The sequence below is a fragment of the Scomber scombrus genome, chromosome 5 (genome assembly GCF_963691925.1).
Source record: "Scomber scombrus chromosome 5, fScoSco1.1, whole genome shotgun sequence".
In the NCBI taxonomy this organism is placed as follows: domain Eukaryota; kingdom Metazoa; phylum Chordata; class Actinopteri; order Scombriformes; family Scombridae; genus Scomber; species Scomber scombrus.
The window spans coordinates 16,381,970-16,400,261 of NC_084974.1; the positions used below are offsets into that span (position 1 = coordinate 16,381,970).

The 18,292-nt window shown below is 39.5% G+C and overlaps 1 protein-coding gene and 1 pseudogene across 1 annotated transcript; one reads left to right on the forward strand and one right to left on the reverse strand.

Annotated features, from left to right (window-relative positions):
• The first annotated feature begins 728 nt into the window (after positions 1-728).
• LOC133980162 (extracellular calcium-sensing receptor-like) lies at positions 729-5,507 on the forward strand (annotated as a pseudogene).
• Positions 5,508-8,507: 3,000 nt separating this feature from the next.
• Positions 8,508-12,182, reverse strand: LOC133980181 (extracellular calcium-sensing receptor-like). The gene is made up of 9 exons (XM_062418794.1): positions 11,889-12,182; positions 11,464-11,550; positions 11,107-11,214; positions 10,817-10,983; positions 10,170-10,647; positions 9,838-10,065; positions 9,605-9,728; positions 9,039-9,511; positions 8,508-8,948 (listed from the first exon to the last, which is right to left on the reverse strand). The coding sequence occupies exons 1-9, from the start codon at positions 12,165-12,167 to the stop codon at positions 8,508-8,510; spliced, it is 2,385 nt and encodes a 794-aa protein (XP_062274778.1). The 5' UTR covers positions 12,168-12,182.
• Between the last annotated feature and the right edge of the window lie 6,110 nt (positions 12,183-18,292).

Consider the following 18,292-nt stretch of genomic DNA (forward strand, 5'->3'; position numbering starts at 1 on the left):
GTTTGTTGAGGCCCATCAACCATCCAAAATGTACCCAGGTGTTTTGTATGGTCTTACATAATAAGTGCAACAATGAGAGAGAAAAAACAAAAAACATTTGCTTATACCATTACTTACAGCACCCCAGATTAAGATAAGCAAATTACAGTTGCATCATGTGTTTTGAAGCTACTTTCCCTGGAAATCAGAATGAACACACCTGGGTTTTGCCCCATTAACTCCAATTTATCTGCACTGTATTCTCTACCTTCAATAACAAGGTGAGTGTCCCCCCTGCTTAGCTAGAATCTCCCTCTCCTCGCACGTGATTTTTTGTATATCAGATGCTTATTCTTCCTATTCTTTCCTTTGGTGTGGCAAGAAATGACCGCCACCACTGGTGCTCAAAGTAAGTATCCATCCCTGTGACTGAGTTGAGTTATGGGTTTGTATATTATGAACAAATTAATAGAGTACTTAATTTGCAAAACATGTTGGATGGAATGTCACAAATTTTTCTCCACAGCATTTAATAGCTTCCTGTCTCCCACATCACTCATCATCTTTATCTTGTGTATTTACATATTATGTCTTATGTGTTAACTAATCAATGCTGTTTATACTTTATACTTTATAATTGGGATTTCTCTTGTTGAGCTTTTATCTTCCAAATGATGCATATCAATGCTCCGCTCCTCTGCTGGCTTGCTGGGATGATCCGGGGGGTATTTGGAGGAGAACCATGCCAGTTGATGGTAAAGTCTATTCCTGCTAGTGTTTATCAGGCAGGAAATGTAGTCATTGGAGGACTGTTCCCTGTTCATGTGAAGGCACCACAGCCTGAGTTGGAGTTTCGGATGGAGAAGCTTAATGATTCCTGTGAAATGTAAGATTTTGAGGAATAACTTTTTGAATTTTACCTGATTTAAGATGAAGGTTTAATACATTCTTTTATCATACTGTATGTCTTGATTTTTCATGTCTTTCTGTGCTGCTGATGCCTTCCTTTCTCACCTGCTGCAGTTTTAACCAGCGAGCTTATCGCTGGCTTCAGACAATGATCTTTGCAGTGGAAGAAATTAACAATAACCCCAACCTTCTGCCCAATGTCACCCTTGGCTATCTGGCAGCTGACACTTGCCTAGCAGAGAGCACCACTCTGTTAGCAGCCATGGCTATGGTAACTGGACATGAAGTTAATTTAGCAAATTCAGAATGTGGATCTGTGCCGATGGTGCCAGTTATTGTTGGTGATGCAAGCACTTCAGCCTCCATTGTTGTGGCAGACACCCTTGGGGTGTTTGATATACCCATGGTGAGAATAACTGATGTGTTGCAAACATAATGATGAATCATGTACGTGTTAGTTTAGTTGCAAAGTATTTTCTAATACTATCACTGTTCCATATGTTTCATTGCTATTCTTGCTTTGTCATAATTGGTCATAATTTGGCCGCAGTGTTACATTGCTGCTTTACAAAAACTGACAAGTAGAAAACTTTAAATGTGCGATGGATGATTTATGTGTTCACAAGTTCTCTAATGCAAAGTGGCTGGTGACTGCTTTTAAATAGTTAGGATGTGACAAACACAGAGTTGGCTACCTTCTGAGATTACTAAACTGTAACTTACTGTATGTGTTTATTTTTGTACTTCATCCTCACTGTCACTCGCTTTTTAAAAATCCTTTTTCTTCCTCCCTGTCAATCTCTTTTTTAAAAAATCTTATTTTACACAGGTAAGCTACTTGGCCTCCTGTATGTGCTTGAGTGATAACAGCAGGTACCCTAGTTTCTTCCGCACAATGCCCAGTGATGCGGCACAGGCGTGGGCCATGGCTGAGCTGTTGCGCCTGATGGGGTGGACATGGGTGGGGCTGGTGTCTGCGGATGATGATTTTGGTCGATTTGGGATTCAGATGTTAGTGGATGCGCTTAGGGGAACTGAAGTGTGTGTTGCCTACCATGAAGTAATCCCAAAGGTACTGTAATGCCCCCCCCCCCCCCGAACACACACACACACACCATTTCCTCTCTTTCTTGCCATTTTTTGATTATTAAAATGTCTCTTTTTCATTCCAAGGATTATCCAAAGATGACAATGCAAAGGATTGTTAAAAACATCCAAAAATCCACTGCCAGAGCTGTGGTAACATTTCTTATAGGTCAGGATGCAAAGGTAATTAATTTGTTCATGTACTGATATAAGACTATATTCACTCAGGCAGGTTATGATGCCCTCCTATTCTTCTTTATGGCAGGCTTTGTTTGAGGAAGTGGTCCATCAGAACGTAACAGAAAAGCAGTGGATTGCTAATGATGCTTGGGTTACTTATGGTACTGTCTCCGTCCCTCATAATATCCCTTCGTTGGCTGGGACAATAGGATTTGCGCTGCGGAAGGCTGATATCCCAGGCCTGGGAGCCTTTCTGGCTCACATTAAATCCAGGATGAGTTCACCCAACTTTGATCCTTTCATGAAAGAACTCTGGGAAGAATTGTTTGGATGCTCCCCAAGTGCCGACCTGAGAGGGGCATTGTGTTCAGGCTCAGAGGTCATAGGTGAACAAACATGATGAAAAAAGACATACAATCCTTTATATCATTTGAAATATCTTTCACTTCTGGTTTCTTTTTTGTTTTTGTTTCACTGGCAGACACAAATATTTGTCTCTTTTAATTGAATATTTATATATTTATTTTTTCATCTGTTCTCCATGATAAATCACTTATAGGAATTGGAGAGAGTTTGTACACAGATGTGTCCCAGCTAAGAATTACATATAATGTCTACAAGGCTGTATATGCTATTGCTCATGCCATAAATGATATGCTGGCCTGTGAACCTGGAAAAGGTTTCTTCCTTAAAGGCCAGTGTCCAGATGTCCAGAGGCTTCAGCCTTTACAAGTAAATTGAATTCAGCTGTTTTTAGATGCCACAAAGTTATCATTTTCAGAAGTGACATGAACAAAACCTTTTCTCTCGCAGATAGCCCACTACCTGAGAGAGGTGAACTTCACCACACCTTTAGAGGAATGGATAAACTTTGATGAGAACGGCGACCCGCCTGCTTCTTACGATATCATCAACTGGCATGTGACTGCAGAGCGGACAATAGAGTTTGTCACTGTTGGCCATTTTGTGTCCTCTCAAGGGTCAAATGGCCAGTTTCACATTGACATGGACAGAGTGGTATGGGGAGGAGGAAGCAGACAAGAGGTATGTTCTTTTGCTGCTTTTTATTTTTTTAATTTTTTTTCTAGTTTCCATCCCTTTTGAGTGTTTCTACCTCTGAATTCTTAATAATGATGGAATATTACAATAATAGCACCATATTTTACAGGTGCCTGTGTCTGTGTGTAGCAGTCCTTGTCCTCTTGGTACAAGGACAGCTGTGCAGAAAGGAAGACCTGTTTGCTGCTTTGACTGCCTGCCTTGTGCCGAGGGAAAAATTAGTAACCAGACAGGTACTTTGGAGATATCATTTACTTGTTTGAGCAAATATGTATTAGTCAGTTGAAACAGCTACTGTATCTAAGCGCTTAAAAACAGTACCATTTAAGTTAGCATTTCTTGACATTCAATAAGAAGCTGAAAATTGTTATTATACCTTAAACCCTCTTATATTAATCATATTAGGATTAAGGTAGAATGCGAATCCAACAAGTAACTTTATGGGGTAAAACTAGAACAGACATAGAGCCCAAAATATTGCTGCTCAGTCAAGAGCATGCAATGCATAACAGAAAAAAAAAGATTAAAACACCATGAACATCAATCAGTCAATAGGTAAGTGTTTTTAAATCTTAAGGAAAAAGCCCCAAGCTAAATTGCAGATTATAAGAAATGTTTGGGTTTGTCATTTGTTTACCAACTAAGGAACAGTTGTTGTCAGTAATGCATAATACATTTGTTCAGGACACAAACAGATCTATTTCTGCTTGAATTAAAAAAAAAAGATATCTAAAATTCCTATGTATTTGCTTTTAAATGACTTTTGTCTTTGTTTAACATGAGATTTCATATATAGTTTTTCACTCCAAATGTATAGCTTTGCTTTTTTGTTTCCTTTTTGGTGTCAACACCTAAATGACATTTTAAAAGGTCAGACTGTGCTAGTGGCAGGTTTGTCCACTTCTTTCTATATTTTATGAGCAATGAGTCATGAAGTTAAAACTTCTGTGATGGGTTTTAACTCTAGTGCACAGTATTTAATATTAGTAAAATAATATAACAACACTTCAAGATTTATCTGTAAAATCTCTCTGAAAATCTCTGTTTTAGGATCACTGGAGTGTATTCAGTGTCCTGAGCGGTTCTGGTCCAACTCAAACCATACAGTCTGCATTCCACAGCAGGTGGATTTCCTTTCTTACACTGACACAATGGGGATTGTTCTCTCCATTACCTCTGCTGTTGGAGCAACACTGACAGCTGCCACATTTGCAACTTTCTTTTACTACCGACACACACCTTTGGTAATGTGTAGTACCATCTCAGATGATGCCAAGTCACAAGTCAGAGAATATTACTTTGTAGTTTTATCCTACAGAGTGAGAAAAAAAAGTAATGTTATGAAATCATCTTCTGTTTAAAGGTGAGAGCCAACAACTCAGAGGTGATCTTTATGCTCCTGCTGTCACTCAAGTTGTGCTTTCTATGTGCCCTGGCTTTCATTGGACAGCCAGTGGTTTGGTCGTGTCTGCTAAGACATACGCTGTTTGGAATCAGCTTTGTGCTGTGAATCTCCTGCCTGCTGAGCCGCACTTTGGTGGTCTTGGTGGCCTTCCGTTCCACACTGCCAGGGGAAAACCTGATACGTTATGTTGGCCCTGTTCAGCAGAGGTTAGGCATCTCCATCTGCACCCTAGTACAGGTGATTCTGAGTTTACATTCATGTCATAATGTTATTATTTTCTGTACGGATGCATGCACGCCATGTTATCCTGACTTTACCCCTTTTATATAAGAACAGAGTCTGTTATAAGATAGAAAGTCAGTATCTTGTTTAAGGTCCTGCAGGTTCAGAACTATTTAAATTGAATCTGTTCATGATTTGGATTTCTTTGCCATTTTCTGATCCAATCTTATTTTATCAGGTGCTGATCTGTGTGCTGTGGCTGACCTTTGCTCCTCCCCAGCCTGCAGAAAGAGACATCATGGACAACTGGGGACCCAAGATCGTTCTTGAATGTGCTAATGGCTCTGTTGTGGGCTTCTCACTTGTTCTGGGCTACATTGGCCTGCTGGCCTTTGTCTGCCTCCTCCTGGCCTTCCTAGCGAGGAAACTTCCTGATAACTTTAATGAAGCCAAACTGATCACCTTCAGCATGCTGATCTTCTGTAATGTCTGGGTGGCCTTTGTACCTGCCTATATTAGTTCTCCTGGGAAGTACACTGTCGCAGTGGAGATTTTTGCCATCCTTGCCTCAAGTTATGGACTTTTGTTGTGCATATTTGCTCCAAAGTGTTTCATTATCCTCCTGAGGCCTGAGAAAAACACAAAAAAACACATAATGACCAGATAGTGTCAGATACCAAAACATTCTCATCAGTATGGCATAAAAAACTTCATATGAAAATAAAAAAATTGGTTTTATTCATTGTTTTGGGTGATTTGTATTGACTTGAGAACTATGTACCATGAAGCATACAACCAAAAATTAATTAGTAAATTAATCTTTTAACAAACATACAGTCACAAACTAAATAAAAAACAGGATAAACATTATCATTATTATTATTATTATTATTATTATTATTATTATTATTATTATTATTATTATTATTATTATTATTATTATTATTATTATTATTATTATTATTATTATTATTAATGTTGTTATGTAACTAATTAATCACTTACTCTGGCCACAACCCACATGGGATGTTTTTTGCTGGGGTTTTCTTTCCCTGTAATGCAGACGTTCTGATGTAATGTAAAGTTGATATACTATTGTCTGCAAAAACTGAATAAAAAGATTTGTAGAAAAAAAGAAATAATAATATTAGTATATAAATATATATATTAAAAATTGCCCAACTTGTTCTATACTTTACATACACAATCTAATCTATGAACGGTTGCCGTTGAATTTACTGTGGCGAAATTTCTGCATATGCATGTCTGCATTAATTTAAATAAATATGTAATCATATTATAAGCTTATGAGTTAGTCTGGTGTCACCCCAACAGCCCATTATAAACATTCACTCATGAATCAGTGAATGTGTGAGTGTTTGTGTTGCACATTGTGCTCTCGCACATATTATTTATTCAGCGTGAGAAACTGCATTGCTGTCTCTCTGTTGCATTCAGTCATCACATTTCTTATCTGTCCTCCCATTAACACCCAAACATGGATCTGGCATCTAATTAGATTAACATAGTGACTCATGCCTAAAAAACCCATCATCACTACTGCTACTTCAATTTCAGGGGATTTTTTTGAGAACTTCTAATAAGTTGCTGTCCTATTTAATGTAGTCAACCACATGGACCTCAGTGAATGGTGCTATTATGGCAGAGACTATTACGTTCATGCTGTGGTTATTTATGGTGCCCATCACCACTGTGGCACTGGCTCTCACTACATAATAGGTGAAAGAAAGTTGGAGAAAAAACTACCAGAAAATAATTGTTTTCAAGAAGGAAAAATGACAGACAACCAGGATTATAGTGAAAGAGAGATTTAAGGTCACAATATAAATCTGAGCAAGACATGTCATTATTTCAACTCTGTACCTTCACATAATGATTACAAAAAGTCACAGATATACTGCACACCTACCTCTTCTAAAAACCTTTATATCATGCTACATCAGATCCTCTAATACTGTTACTTAGTGCATTTAGAAAAGGAGGAGAAAGTATCAGAAATTCAGTATCTCAAAAATAAGATAAAAATATAATGTGATAGCACAGCAGCTGCAATAAATGGCTCTTGATATTCAACTGTTTCCTTCCTGATGCAGGTGTTGACTCAACTCAATGATAGTGTATTTTACCCAGTGTTGGTAAGTACTGAGTTGTGTGCCCAGTTCACTTGTATTTTACATATATTATCATAATTGTTGAGTCCTTCCCCTTACATAATTCTCAAGGATCTGTGACAGATGCATCCACAGTTCAGAGGCTTTATTCACTCTCTATTTTCCTCTGCTGTAGTTTCCTTGTTTCCTTGAAAACTCAACAAAAAACAAATAGTGCTTGCCAGACTGAAACTAACAAATGCTGCTAATTGGTATTCAATTACTCAGTTGCAAACACCTTAAAATAAGGCAGGAGGAAAGACTAATTTAGTAGTCAAGCTGAGGTCACAAGTGTATGGTCAACAGCACTGACTGAAAGGCATTTAGCTGTATAACAGGCTATCAAGTTGAAGCAACCCCTTTGTCATTGTCAAAACATTAAAGGCTTCACTAAACTGATATTTGTAGGTATTTCTGTTATTTGAAATTTGTAATGCAAGACAGAGGACAAAGACGAGATAAAAATGCAAAGGACAAGAACAGAGAAATTTGGAATTAAATTGATCAGTGCAATGCCAATAAAATCCTGCTGTCCATCTGTCCACCCACCACCTTTCCCTTCTGCCTGTCTCTGATAAACCTCTCAGACCCGACGCCTCTCTATCTTCCAATTTACTCCTCCACCTTGGGAAAAACAACAGATCAATCAGTGCTGCTTAATCAATGTTAGCTCAAGAGCAGCTGTGGAAAGCCAGAAAAATGTCTGACATTTTAGTTTGTTATTGTACGGAACAGCCAGGCGTGATGTTTATATGTAAAGGCCTCTGGAGTATGAGGATTTAATTAACCAATGACAGCTGGGATTTCCACAGAGTATACCTCAGAGACCCTGGGCCTCATCACTCTATCTCAGGTCAAATCAGCATGGACGCTGCTGCCAAATCCCTTTCAGATCTAGCACTGAACTGTCCTTCAAATTTCCAATGACGACTGTCAAGGGAGTCTCATGTTGCTTGAAAAGAAAAACAAAACAAAAGCAGTTTGGTTTTTGGCTATATAACCATCATTTGTCTTGAATTGAGGGGTGAAAGGGATCACATTCTGGATGATGATGTGCTGTTTTTGCACTGTTTCTATGGTTGACACTACTAACCAAATGAATAATATAAATTGAAGTAGATTTCTAACTACAGCATAAGATAAAACATTACAGTAGTGTAAGAGTGGAACAGGGTATCCAGTTTATGATATGACATTATATTATATGATTGTGTATAATAGTATGGTTGTATTTGCTCTGATGGGATATGATGAATGACAGGCATTACAGGAACAGCACACTGCTACCACCTGGTGGTAAAATGTATAGTAACTCTTCATAATCATAGTAAAAAAGCCTGACACCCTTGTTTCCCCTGTTTACAATATGTTTACATAATTATACATTTTATGTGAAGTGTGATCACATGAAATTTATTCATTTGAGAAAAGTTGATAAGAAAATAATACATATTTTGAAGGGGTGCATACAATATGCTTGTATTAAAGATAATTTCCTAAAATTGGTCAGTGACAGCTTTGGACAGTAAATGTTTCTTTGTGTTCTTTTCAGGCCTTAGCAGAATTATGTAACACTTTGGGGCAAATATACAGCCCAGCAGTCCATAACTGGAGGCCAGTATAGCAAACACCTCAGTGACTGTGGAGTACTTTCCTGGAGAGCTGATGTAGGCAGGGATAAAAGCTACCCACACTGCACAGAAAATGAGCATGCTGAAGGTGATGAGCCTGGCCTCGTTGAAATTATCTGGGAGTTTCCTTGCCAGGAAGGCCAAGAGGAGGCAGAGGCAGGCCAGCAGACCAATGTAGCCCAGGACCAGAGCAAATGCTATGCGGGAACCTTCATCACACAAGAGAATTACGATGGCGCTCTCACGCGGCATCAATTGGCGTGGAGTGGGAGGAGCAACAACCAGCCACACTATGCAGATGATTATCTGTGTAAGGGAGATATATTTCATTTTTAAAAAAGTTGAAATAATGTTCATTTAACTGCTTAAAGTACACAAGGAGTCCGTTATCCTCACCTGGACCAGTGTGCAAAAAGTAATGATTGTTTTTTGTTGCACAGGTCCAAACCATCTCATTACATTACTGCCTGGAAGTTTAGCCTTGAAGGCCATTAACACCACTATTGTTTTCCCCAAAATACACGAGATACAGAGTACAAAAGTGATTCCAAATGCTGTGTGGCGCAGCATGCAGGACCACTCAGAGGGCTGACTTATGAAGGTCAGAGAACACAGGAAACACAAAGTCAAAGAGAAGAGCAGCAGGAAGCTTAGCTCAGAGTTGTTGGCTCTCACGATAGGGGTGGTTCTGTGATAAGAGAATATGAAGACCACAACACACGTGCAGAAAGAGCCGATGAGGGATATAGCCATCAGGGTGATTCCCATGGTGTCGCTAAATGAGAGGAACTCAACCTGTTTGGGGACACAGGCTGTCCTCTCAGCATTGGACCAGAACTCTGGTAAGCAGCGAAAACAGTCTATGGCATCTAGAGAAAAAACAGCAAGGTTATAGCTGCTACTCTGAAACTTGGGTCAGATTTAAAAACATATTGTAGTATAAAAAGACAGTCTTTTCTCACCAGTCTGATTGCTAATCTCTCCAGCTGTACAGACCACACAATCATGGCAGCAGATAGGGAAGTTAGGTCTGATTGCCTTCCGGGTGCCTGGGGGACAAATACTGCTGCATACTGACAAGGGGACCTAAGCAACAAAGGAAACACACACTACACTGGTCACAACACAGTAACATCATGAACATATTAATGCATTCAATGAAGTACACATTATTGTTTTTTTTTTAGATCCCTACATTTGTCCTGTTGCCATTCCAAACAATATTCTGTTCCTGGATCTGGAGCTTTTGCTTTCCAACTGTGGTCTCATCAAACTTGCCAATAGTGACAAACTCAATTTCTCCATTTGGTCTCAGCTGCCAGTTAATGAGGTCATACATTGCTGCAGGGTCGCCATTCTCGTCAAACTTGATTTCATCACCAAACGAGTTCAAGTATTTCACCTGTTTTATATAATGAAGCAGCTAAGGAAAGGAAGCATAGGTAATCTTAGATTACTGAAATTAATAAAATCATGAAAACTTCAGTCAATCTAGACTGAATTATTGGAGAAAATGTTGAACAATACCTGCCATGGCTGTATATTGTCTGCATCTGGACAGGCCTGCAGAGGAAATGGACCTTTCCCTTTCTCACAGCTTCTCATAGCCTTGAGTGCATATACAATGGCATACACAGCCTTATAAACATTGTAGGAAATCCTTAGCTGTGACACATCTGAAAAGATATTTTCCACACTCCCCAGCTCTTCTGCTCCAGTGCATGGAGGTTTTCCCCCAACACTGTGTTCCTGATGTTGAGCCTGCACATCCACGCTGCACTGAAAAACCTCCTCCCAGAATGGTATCAAGAAGGGATCTTCAAGGGTATCTGGGCTTGCCGGATGCAGGCGAAGCAGAAAGTCTTGCAGTGCAGGTATGTGCGCTCGCCGAATGGCAAATCCCATAGACCCCTGGAGGATGCGGTGGTACTTTTTGGGGGTTGAGAGGACAGGAGCTGTGATCCAAGCCTCACTGGCCAGCCACTGTATCCCAGTGAGCCCGACTCTGAAATTAAGAGACATGCAAGTGGGATTTTTGCAATGAAAATGGCATCAGAATTTCTAATTCAGTAAACTAGTAAAATGTTAACAAACCCAAAGTTGAACCTGAGTTTTATCTTATTATAAATATTACAGTGGTGTGGAAGATTACAGTACAAACAAAAGTGTCATGCCTGAGTGCTTCATCAAACAATGCAGCTGTGTCTTGTTCCACAGCAAACACCAGAATAACCCGAGCCCCAGAGGAGTGGATCATGGAAACAATAGATGAAATTGCAGTCTGTGCTCGGTTCTTAGGGATGATTTCATGGAAGGCAATGCAAGCACCGAACTTTATTACCTAAAAGGACAATAAGGAATATACATGACAATTCATTGTATGTTCACAGTATATTCAAAAAGTTAAACAATGAAACATACAAAAATTTAAATTATAAGTAAATTATGTAAGTCTGTCACCCACCTCATCAGCAAAGATGTTTGCCCCGCCACGGCCATATGCATCATCCCCTGCAATCACACCCACCCAAGTCCAGCCAAAATGCTTGACAAGTTGTACAAGTGCATCTACCTAGAAATGGACAAGCAAAAGAGAGAGCGAGAGAGAGAGAGAGAGAGTGAGAGAGAGAGAGAGAGAGAGAGAGAGAGAGAGAGAGAGAGAGAGAGAGAGAGAGAGAGAGAGAGAGAGAGAGAGAGAGAGAGAGAGAGAGAGAGAGAGAGCAAACAGACTTTATATTGTTTCAGAAATGGCAATTTAGACTTTATGTTTTTGTGTTTACAGATGGCATTATAAGCGAATTGAGTCTCCAGTGCCTCTAACCTGGAAGAAGTCACTGGGCATGGTCCTTAAGAATGCAGGGTACTCATTTTTGTCGCTGAGACAGGCACAGCTAGAAAAATAACTAACCTAGAAGAAGGAAAGCACATGTTATTCTATTTTTTAAACATTGTTTTCTTTTCTTTTTTCTTTTGCATTCTTGACAGCATAGAGAGAGACAGGGAGCATGGGGAGAGAGAGGGTTATTACAGGCAACAACTTGAATTGGGGCTTTAACCATATACTAGTCCCAGTATTTATACCGTATACTGCCCAAGTTAGTCTACATTCAAACCTGATTAATACTCAGACACTGAGGGTCAAGAAGCAACAATCGCATATCCTATAAACACAAGACTTTTAACACACAGTTAAAAAAAAAAGATATGCTAAAATATGCAGTTGTTTAGTGGGTATGAAGGTCTCACCTGTGGCACATGGAAGACTCCCAGAAAACGAGCAACTACCAGAGACTGAGTAGAGCCTCCATCCCCTATCACTACTGGTACAGTGCCACGGCAGCTGCCTTTTCCTTGCATATCCCCTTCAGCCACTGAACCGTTCACACTTCCCATTAACTCCATAGCAGCTTTCAGGGCCTGATGGGGAGTACTGCATGAATCATAGATCTTATAGCCCAGTGTGATGTTGGGAAGTAGGCTGCCATCTCTGTTGATCTCCTCAATAGCAAATATCATGGTCTGCATCCAGCGGAATGTCCGAAAGTTAAATCTGACAGAAGAGAGAAGATTTCTTGAGGCAAAGACTGAAGCACTTTTAATTCTCAACAAAATCTCATGTTTAAAAACATTTCACACGTTGTGGTTTACAAAACATAGAAGGAAAAAAATATAGTATATTTGAACCATGTCTGCCATTAAACTGCCGAATACACAAGTTTGCATGCACAGCTGATTGAGATCTATCTTAAAAGATTACCTGGTGCACTGTGTAGGTGTAGGTGTGGAGGTGAAGGACAGACTGGGCTCCACCACTGTGTCATGAAGGGAGAAGAGCCCCCCCAAGATGATGTCTCCATTTTTCTCCAACACAGGCAGGGAAACCAAACCCCGGATTACTTCACATTGTTGGGTCTGGTCTTGGTGGGATTTGTGGGTGAAAATACCCCACCATACAACACTCAAAAGAAAAAGCTTTGTCCTTTGCCATGAAAGACTGGGCTCTACTGATTTCATCCAAAACTGGCACATCCTTTCTATAAGCTAAGTCACTATACACACTTGATAACAAATGTATGTCTTTAGCAGTTCAAGTAATTAATGTTTGGATAATCCATACAAACAATAAATAATAAGCACCATGCAAGCTGACAAAGCAGTAAACAATTTGCCAGAGTCAGTAAAAAACAAGAGCTAGTCCAAAGAAAATAATATGAGCCCATTGAGACAAATACATCTAAAATCAGTTAAGGTAATTTATCTGCAGCTTAAACTGATGGCTAAAAAAAAGCATCTCATCATTAAAGCTAAGGCCCTCTTTTCAAGCCAAGTTCATCAAACACTTTCCAGAGTGTTGCATCTTCATTGCGTTTAACTGCACAGACAAGTTATCCTGTCTTAAGTGTCAAGTGAGAGATGCTACCCTGAAGCCTATATATGCTACCTGCCTCATGTCACAACTGTAAAATTGAACTCATTTCCCCCGAGCCTCTGATCAATGGAAAAAGAGCCCCCAGTTTCATACCAAGTAACAACAATAACAAGGAACTGGAATGAGCATTTGATCATAATGGAGAAAGACGTGAGCAGTGTCATGTCACAATGTCATGCTTGACTAGGCCTAACTTATCCTTCAGTGATTTGAAGAAACACACACACACAAACAAACAAGCTTGAAACACACATTGAACTACTGAGTGAGGCGAGAGGAAATCTGGAAGGAAACCATATGGAAACATTTTAATATTGTTCATGTGATAAAAAGAGAGAAGGTCAAAATGTGTAATACTGTATTGCTTTAAATATGCATTAATGTGTGTTAAGTATTTGTTCTCCAAATCAAGGTAGCCTCACCAGAATCAAAAAAATGTGTCTTAAACCCTCTCCTTTAAGCGTTTTTTTTTCTTTTTTTGTTCTTTTTTAAAACTAATTATCTCTTGTTTTTCTTTCTTTTTTTCATCTGGAGTAAGAATTCCTTTTTTTGGAGGGGGGAGGGGGGGAAGGGGGGTTAAACAGGTTTAATATATTGAAATTAATGACTCATTAGGGTGTTGTGCATGTCATTATCAGGACCATGCCTGCAGGCTACAAAACAGACCACCACCAGAGTGTGAAGCAAAGAGAATTTCACATGCTGCATGTTGTGCTGCCTCAGGTCATATAGGTTTGCTTATTCACTTAATATGTCCCTGTGTGACGCTCAGAAGAAGAAGAAGGACATAGGTGTCCTAATACAGAATGCTCAGGCATATGCGATTCCAGATAATTGAAGCCCCTGAGTGTTAGCTGTTCCACTTTATTTTACTGAGCGCTAGAATCTGCAGATGAACCAAATGGCAAAAGACATAAACACAGACAGAAAGAAGAGAAACAGGCAGGCAGGCAGGCAGGCAGACATACAGACAGATAGACAGACAGACAGACAGACAGACAGACAGACAGACAGACAGACAGACAGACAGACAGACAGACAGACAGACAGACAGACAGACAGACAGACAGACAGACAGACAGACAGACAGACAGACAGAATGATGATAATAATATATACTAACAGACAGACCTAAACAGTTGTGAGAAAGTCAACAGGAGAGATGATGAGTATGTTGAGTTAAAGCATATGTTAATTAGCTATGCAGTCATGCAGACAGACAGCAAGACAGACAAATGCCTGTGAATGAACAGAAAATGAATGGAACAAAAAATACAGACTGACAGACAGACAGAGCTGAAAAGAAGAAGAGAATGAGCAATGGGGATAAGTACAGACTAAGAGAGGGGAAGAAGTATAAAACATCACTAACTTTAATCACTTTTGTGTAATGAAGTATTTAGGGGTTCATTTTTGGAAGAAGTCATTGTCAGTTTGCTCAAATTTGATGTCCACAGTTCTCCTCTGTTTCAGTGTTTTTGAGAAAGTGTACACACACACACACACACACACACACACACACACACACACACACACACACACACACACACACACACACACACACACACACACACACACACACACACAGACACAATTTATATTAGAGCCAGCCGCTAACTGCTCAAATTACATCTTAAACTCTAGATCCAAAAGTGGGAGGAGAGGAATGGAGTGGAGAAGAGAGGAGAGGAGAGGAGAGGAGAGGAGAGGAGAGGAGAGGAGAGGAGAGGAGAGGAGAGGAGAGGAGAGGAGAGGAGAGGAGAGGAGGAAATAAGAAATAGGGGGTTAGGAGGAGGGGAGAGGAGGCAGGAGAGGAGAGTAAAGATATCCAAATATGAGTTAGGCTATATTGAGATGTCTTAATAAAGTTTTAATTTCACAGCGGTGACAAACAATGCTGGGGCTTAGGACAAACACTATTGTTACATGCTGATCCACAGGGTGCTCAATTTACTATTAACATTAACTGTGGTGGCTGTGAAAAGGAAAGTCGAAGATGGAGGGGAAGGGGTTTCTGTGGTCTTGTCATGGGCCAAATTCATAAACTAAAATATCAAATTTAAAAAAAATAAATGGCAGGTGCTTGAGCACCACCTGGGGGTCTATCTGTGAGCAGCAGAAAGGTAAAGGGAAGCCAGAGAACTGCAGAGAACTGTGATCACAGACACAAAAAGTCTAGTTTGGGAAGAGTTTGAGGAGACTGTGGAGAAGTAGGCCTCTTCTGTGGCACATGGGGGTCAGTTCATGATTTTCATGAATAGCATCTCTAAAAACAGCCGAATTGCATACCCCATATAACAGCCTCGGAGTAAGTAAATGCCCCAAGTGAAGGAGTTCAAGTACACTGTGGTCCTGTTCACAAGAAAGAGTAAGATAAAGCATAAGATCTACAGACGGATTGATGCTGTGCCAGCAGAAATTTCAATCTACATTTAAATCTTCACCTATGGTCATGGTCTTTTGGAGGATGACCAAGATTATAAGATCATACCACAAGCTATCAAAATTAGTTTCCTTTACAGGGTGACTATGATAGGTTAAGGATCTCAGACCTAGCAGTAAAATGCATCTGAATTGGATGCTACCTGGATGGCTCCTTGTGGAAGTATTCCAGGCACGTCCAACCAGAGAACATGGGGCAGGCTCAGAACATGATGGATGAATCACATCTGGCCTAAGAATACCATGGGATTATAGTTTTAATGGAGTTCACAATGGTTTAAGATAAAAGTTGCATTATTGGTGTACAGTCATATGATGGATTTGGGCAGACCCCTACTGAAAAATAAATGGGCTGTAAGATATGGTATAAGGGAACTAGCTGGGGTCAACTATCCTGCTCAATCAGTTCAATGTAGTCTTTTTGCACAACTTTCATTACACAGAACCCTGATGCTTAAGGTGAAAGCAATTTTCTCATACTATGTTGGCACTGGTGAGAGACCTGTGTTCAGTCATTCTTTCATCCTGAAACTCTTCCTGTAAGGAGTGAGGGGCCAAAAGCAGGTTCTGCACTGATCAGTCCCCAAATAGGAGTTTCCCATGTTCTCTCATGGGAACTCATAAGCTCTCATAGGTGAGTGAATTGTTTATCCTTCAAAGGGACCAAACAGGACTTAGGAAAAGTATTTTCTACAAAACATTTGTTCTTTTTTTCTAAGACACATCCCACTCCCTGCCCAACCTTTACATTGAATATATGAAGCCATAAGAGTATGATTGGTTTTATGGGTCTGTTGTACTTTAATAGATATCTCTGTGTTGGCATCTCAGACTTCATCTTGCCTTTTTGTTTATTTGCTACCTGAAGTTATGTATCTCTCTGTATGTGGGTCTATGGTGGTGGCAGAACAGAGTAGAAGCTGCGATAGTGTCACCCTCCTCCTGTCTTTGGTTCTGCCAAAATAATAAGCCAACTGAACAGAGTGCCAGACACATGTATTAGAGAGAGAGGTGATGTATCTTACAGAGCACTGCAGTATGATCAGTCTTCTCCATCTGCTTCCTTATTAACATGATTGGTGGAAAGTGGCAGGTGATGACTATTCCAGGATTGATATATTTTCCAAGTGTGTGACAGACCATATTTGATTGTTCTCCATTATGACGCCCTCAGAACAATCTTTTAATAGCATCATATTTTCTCCTACAAAATTACCTTAACAATTGTGTCTTGGGACTTTACGTCAAACCCCTATCTCTACATGTTTTCTGTCTATAGTGTCACTATAAAATAAACAATTAAATTCAAAAAATCCCCAAATAAATGTATAAATTGCCTTTATATACACTCAAGTCATTCTTCATCAGACCACTGAAGGAGGGCTGCACAGTGCAAGGGAGGGGGCTGTCAGGACAGGATTTCAGAGAGGATATTCAAATTAAAAATTAATAGTTGAAGCTTCAATGTATTTTACTCTCCTCTGTTGACTATAGCTCTTCCCGACCCTTACATCCTTTACGATAGTGATTTCTTTTGTTAATGAGTGACACATGCTGAAAATGGCATGCATGTCCTAATGTCATTTAATGCTGGCTGTTATACGTAATACGTAATAAGTGCCATGTTATAACACGAAGTCTCATTATAATGTGATAACATGAAATGTATCACATTATAATGTGATAACTTATTATGTTATAACATGAAACTCATATTTGAATGAGGAAAAGGTGTGCGGAGAATGGATAGGAATATGGTTCATTTACAATATTTGATTAGGTGTACATCACAGGGACTGTTAAATCTTTTGGCCTACACCATTTAACCTTAATAACTTGTGTTGTTTAGGGTTATTATTTATTTAGTTCAACACAGAGGAATCGAGTGAAATTTGGAGAAAGTGAGGAGTAACAAGGACAACTCTGTCCTTGTGATAATCTAGACAAGCAGCAGTTCATAAAACCGAATCGCACAAGTGAACATTTATGGCCAAAACCATCACTCAAAGGGGCCTATTTCACATTTATTTAGAAAATAGGTATCTTTTAGATTATGACTGTTTGCACATAGGCCTAATTTTATTAAAACGTTAGGTACAGACAAAAAGGACAAATAAACTTAATTAAATGTTAAGAAGTCCCATGTGTGTGTTGGGTGGTGACTTGTTTGTGAACTTGTATATCAGGAAAACAACCTATGAGCCATGTTGTTTTAATTTCAGTCATGAGTCATGAATAACAATATGCACTGGAGCGTAACACACACCTGGGAAGCACTTAAACTTGTTATTGTGTATATTCTGGAAGTAGGATGGCGTCATGGCATCATCCTAAACCTGCCAATTTACCTTTTACCCAGGGGGCTGGTGGGGGGAACAAGGGGCCAGCTGGGCAAGCAAAGACAAGTAAGTGTTTCCGACAAGACTGATGACATCTGGGCCTGAGGCTGTGAAATGAGAGCTCAGGTGTTGGGTTGGAAATTAATTAATTTTGAGGTTTAATAGAAGGTCAAAACAAAAAACAAGCTAATTAGCCAGCTGAATAATTATCAAGTAGTAGCATGCAAAATAAAATTGATATTGTAGAGAATAAAATAAAATCATAAGGTTAATTGTGACAATCAGTCTGACATGTGCCTGTTAAACACACACACTTCAATAAAATGTACAGTAGACTGAGTGCAATACATGGTTCTGGTCTTTACAGGAAAGGGTTTCTTATTTAAATCCTTATTAATATTTACATATATGATTCTTAATGCAATCAAATGGTGCTTATT

What these genes read in the sequence shown, in the direction of transcription:
- LOC133980181 (XM_062418794.1), bottom strand. Translation starts at nt 12,167, where the DNA reads ATGCAGACCATGATATTTGCTATTGAGGAGATCAACAGAGATGGCAGC. An exon ending in CAAACATCTTTGCTGATGAG is followed by an intron (nt 10,984 to 11,106) that starts GTGGGTGACAGA and finishes TTGTCCTTTTAG; the next exon opens with GTAATAAAGTTCGGTGCTTG. An exon ending in GGAATGGCAACAGGACAAAT is followed by an intron (nt 9,729 to 9,837) that starts GTAGGGATCTAA and finishes TTTGTTGCTTAG; the next exon opens with GTCCCCTTGTCAGTATGCAG.